Source organism: Neopelma chrysocephalum, unplaced genomic scaffold, assembly GCF_003984885.1.
Source record: "Neopelma chrysocephalum unplaced genomic scaffold, ASM398488v2 Primary Assembly neopelma1_96770, whole genome shotgun sequence".
NCBI lineage: Eukaryota > Metazoa > Chordata > Aves > Passeriformes > Pipridae > Neopelma > Neopelma chrysocephalum.
Window position 1 is genome coordinate 1,021,103 of NW_020925414.1, and position 4,257 is coordinate 1,025,359.

Genomic DNA, 4,257 nt, shown 5'->3' on the forward strand with positions numbered 1-4,257 from the left:
TAACTCATTCTCTTTAGCAAACCTTCCAGTCTTTTCAGACTGAGACAAGTACTATTCCTCTATCTTTTCTGAAGACTCTTGATTTTAGTTCCTGAATCCATAAAGACGTACTTTTCCTAATAAGCATACTTCTTGATTCCACTGACTAATCAATAATATAACTACTGAAAAGCGTGCTGTAATGGTTTGTACTGCACACAGAAGTGTAGTACAATACATGATAAAAATGACAAAAACTAAACTTTTTATTCTAAATAAGCAATGGTTGGAAAACAAAACTTTGAACTCTACCTGCAGTTTCTTTGTAGTAAGTCTTTTGGAAATCATTCCTTTGTCGTCATTTTGGGTTTTATGGTCATTGATGACATCAATAATCCTTTTCTCCAAGTTACTATTTATCGTTACCTGCACAGAGAAAATTAGTTGACAGAAAGTAAACATTACAAGTTTTTAAGACATATCAATGCTATTCATGGCTAAGGATGAAAGAACGCAGAAATTTCTCTGCCATTCAAATTCCAACTTCTCCAGCTTTCCATAAGTGCTCTAAACATTTCTTCTGAAAGGAATACTTCTTTACTTTTGCAACCTATGTGCTTTTACTTGAAATAGAAGAGTTCATTCCTTATTACAAAGAAGGGCCATTTACATCTTCAAGGAAATACTCTAAGGAAATAAAAAAAGAAATTCTACTGGAAAAACAAGGACTTTCCCCTCTGCTTACAAGAGCTGGTATAAAATAATGTGAACATCAAGATACAATCTGTGACGCTCTCCTTCCTATATAACTTTAAAAATAATTTTAGCATATAATTCTAAAATTTTTAACTCTTCTAAAGTATGAACCGAGCTTTAGTTGCTCCTATGGTTGTTATATAAAATCTATATTCCTTCTTTGACAGGAAGAAGAATCCACATGCACAGAAGAGGCCCAAAGATAATTCTTAATAGTTTTGCATGGAAAGTATACTTAAAAAATAGACATTCTCCTATGCCATTAATTTACCCCTATTTCTTAAAGCACACTCAAAACTCGAAATATAATCAGTCAATATCTAATACATGAATGTAGTTTACCTGTACACATAAAACTGAAGAAGAGCTGAAGAAATACTTACTCAGCTAAAGCAGTATAATGCAAATCAAAGTTATTTTATGTAAAGAAGACATTTACCTTAAGAACAGATTTATCTAGATTTGCAGCAGCCCCGGAATCTGTTGTTGAACTAAAACTATAAGTTTTCGGACCTGCAAATTGCAAATAATGGTCAATTACATAAGCAGAACACAGAGAACATTGTTTACAGTAGAGCCAACACAACACAGGTTAGTACAAGCAAATACTACACTAACTTGCCAGCAACTTGCAGGTACAAAATGACAATTAGAATAATCAAGAAAGGCCTTGAACACAAAATAGTGAAGAAGGGTATGACACTTGGCAGACAAAATACAAAATTCAAAGTGGCACAATGAGAGGAAATGGGATTAATTGCTCACTCTCTCTGAACACTGAACAGGGGTTGCCAAACAGGGAAAGTAATAACAGATTTAAAACATGCAAGACTGTTGAGGATTTTTTATTACAAAGTGCACAGCTACGTAACAGAACTCTTCGCCAGTAAAGCTGTAGAAAATGGACGTTTACCAAGATCCAAGGGCAGACAAAACAGCTTTGTAGTAAAGAATCAACTGATACGTAAAGGTATTGAAAAAATAAATAGCATCTGGTTCAGGAAGACCTTAAGCCACAACTGGTGGAGGATGTAAGATCACCCTACAGCAGTATGTCTGACCTATTCTTACCTAGGTACCTGCTTTTGTCTCCTATCTAGGAGGCCATGTGGTTACAGAAGCGTTTGGTCTGTCTAAGCGTGCTATGGACATGATTAAATGCTTTTCATTTAGCAGCTATTATTAAAAAAACTAATTCACAAAACTACTTATTGTCATTGGAATGACAACACACAGCTTGCTGTTGGATACCATCACTTTCAGAATATACATGTCTGGTACTGCACAGGTAGAAAGACACTGAGCAAACCCTCAGCTTCTACCACCCGGAGTGTTGCTCCAGAGGGAGCAGCACTGTTCTCCAGGACACACAGACACCTCCCAGCAGGAGGCTGGACAGACTCGTCTGTGCTGGACTGCCTGCAGAAGGGCTCTGGGAGAGCCTGCTTCTAGATCTAGATCAGGATGGGATGCAGGTAACTGCACTTTGGACTTCAGGAAAAACATGGTCACCTCTGGTCAGGAAATACAAACAGTTGACAGCACTTGCAAGTTACCCACTGCCACTGACTGGTGGGCTCTGCAACCACAGTGTTTAGAGCATACTAACTTTTCACTTACACTGACTGATTTTTCACCACAGTCTACAATGTGGGAGAGTAGTGGGCTATTGTCTGAAGGGGTCTGAGCACCAGGGCTGTTGGGGGAGGGGGAGACACGAGAAATACATTTAGCAGAGCCCACATTTGTAAAAGCAGAGTACACAAATACGTTCAGGAAGCTTATATTAATGGATTACAAGACTTTTTGTTAACAAGTTGGAATCTCAGATTGCATGGCCATTGCAAGATTTGCTCATGGTCTGCAACACAAACTGTTCTAATATTATATGGTATCTGAGCTACTTCTGGCAAAGCTGCTTTATTGAAAACAGGCATCTCACAGTACTGCAGAATACTAGTTTTTCAGACTACACCCAAAACAGTCATCCCTCAGCTCACCCAACACTGCTGAAGTGCTTCCAGCCCTGTAACTGCTCTGTCAAGACAAAAAAAGACCCTCCAAAATAATCCCAAATCCAGATTGTATTGGTTTTGACAACATACAAAATGCACATCTACATAAGAAATTCTGGGAAAAGTGCCACCCAAACACCTGCTGTACAGGAACTGCTGATAATCTAATAACAAGACTTTTTGTAAATAACGCAACAGACTGATCCCAACAAGGTTCATCTGCTCAGGGACATCCCTGGAAGCAGAATCACAAACTAGTTATGGCTGGAGAAGACTTCCGGAAAACATCTAGTCCAACTCTCCTGCCAATGCAGGGTCACCTAGAGCTGGTGACACAGGAACACGTCCAGGTGGGTTTGGAATGTCTCCAGAGAGGGAGACTCCACAACCTCTCTGAGCAGCCTGTTTAGTGCTCTGTCACCCTAAATGTAAAAAAGTTCTGAAAATTTTTGTTTTAGTTTATGGCCATTGCTCCTTGTCCTATCACTAGGCACCACCGAAAAGAGTCTGGTGCCATCCTCTTGACATCTGCCTTTGAAATGTATTTATGTGTATTAATGAGATACCCTCTCAGCCTTCTCTTCTTTAAACAGGCCTGGCTCCAGCAGTCTCTCCTCATACGAGAGATGCTCCAGACCCCTCATCATCTTTGTGGCTTTCGCTGGACCCTCTCCAGTAGCTCCTTTTCTGTCCTGAGGAGCACAGAACCGGGCACAGCACTCCAGACACGGCCTCACTGGGGCCCAGCAAAGCGGCAGGATCACCCTCTCGACCTTTCAGACGGGCAGAGCGGGCTGACGCCAGGCCCAACCAGCCTCGGGGTGGAGTGGCTTCAGCTGCCTCTCCCGATGCCGGGAAACACCAGTCCTTCTGCAGGGCCTCTCTCTCTTCCCGTTCCGCGGGCAGCTGCAGCCGCACCCTCAGGGGCTCCCTGAGGGCGCTCCCCCTCCAGCCAAGGCACTCTCACCCGCGCACGCCCCGCACGGTACGGGCACGCCGCGGTGCACGGTACCTTGTTTGACACGCAGTTCCTTGGCGGCGGGCGCGGGGCGGAGCGGGGCGGCCCTGCCGGGGAGCTCTGCGGGTGCGAGCCCCTCGCGCTGCGGGGGCTGTGCGGTGGCGGCAGCGACGCGCGCGCGGGCGGTGGCGGCGGCGGCCGCGTGAGCGGCGCTGCCCGCACGCTGCTTCTTGTTGCGGCCGCCCATAGCGCGCGCCAGCCTTGTGCCCTGTGCGCCTGCGCACATCCGGGCACTGCGCGCGGCAACGCCAACGCCACCTCCCATTGGTCAGTATCACTTTCCACCCACAGCGTACGCGCCCCCGGGCCGCGCAGCCTCCTCTTCCTCCTCCCTCGGCCTTCCGGGGGCGCAGGGTCCAGGGGGACCAGGAGCGGGCCCGAGACTGGGAGCGGGCCGTGCGTGCGGCTCCCGGCGCTCAGGGCCGGCGGGCGGCTCTGTCTGTGCCCTCTCGGGGTGCGACGCCGGAAAGGCCTCCCCCCCTCCTCTTC

General features: G+C 45.9%; 1 protein-coding gene across 3 annotated transcripts in view; it reads right to left on the minus strand.

The window, feature by feature from the left end:
- DHX29 (DExH-box helicase 29) overlaps positions 1–3,955 on the minus strand; it is a 35,986-nt gene extending 32,031 nt beyond the window's left edge. For 2 of the 3 annotated variants that reach the window (XM_027709337.1, XM_027709336.1), the window contains exons 1-2: positions 1,175–1,242; positions 292–405 (exon numbers count right to left, since the gene is read on the minus strand). In XM_027709337.1, the coding sequence (XP_027565138.1) occupies positions 292–327 (36 nt within the window). In that variant the 5' untranslated portion in view covers positions 328–405; positions 1,175–1,242. Of the gene's footprint in view, positions 1–291; positions 406–1,174; positions 1,249–3,762 lie in introns of those variants that run through there. The other variant, XM_027709335.1, reaches the window with a different exon arrangement.
- Between the last annotated feature and the right edge of the window lie 302 nt (positions 3,956–4,257).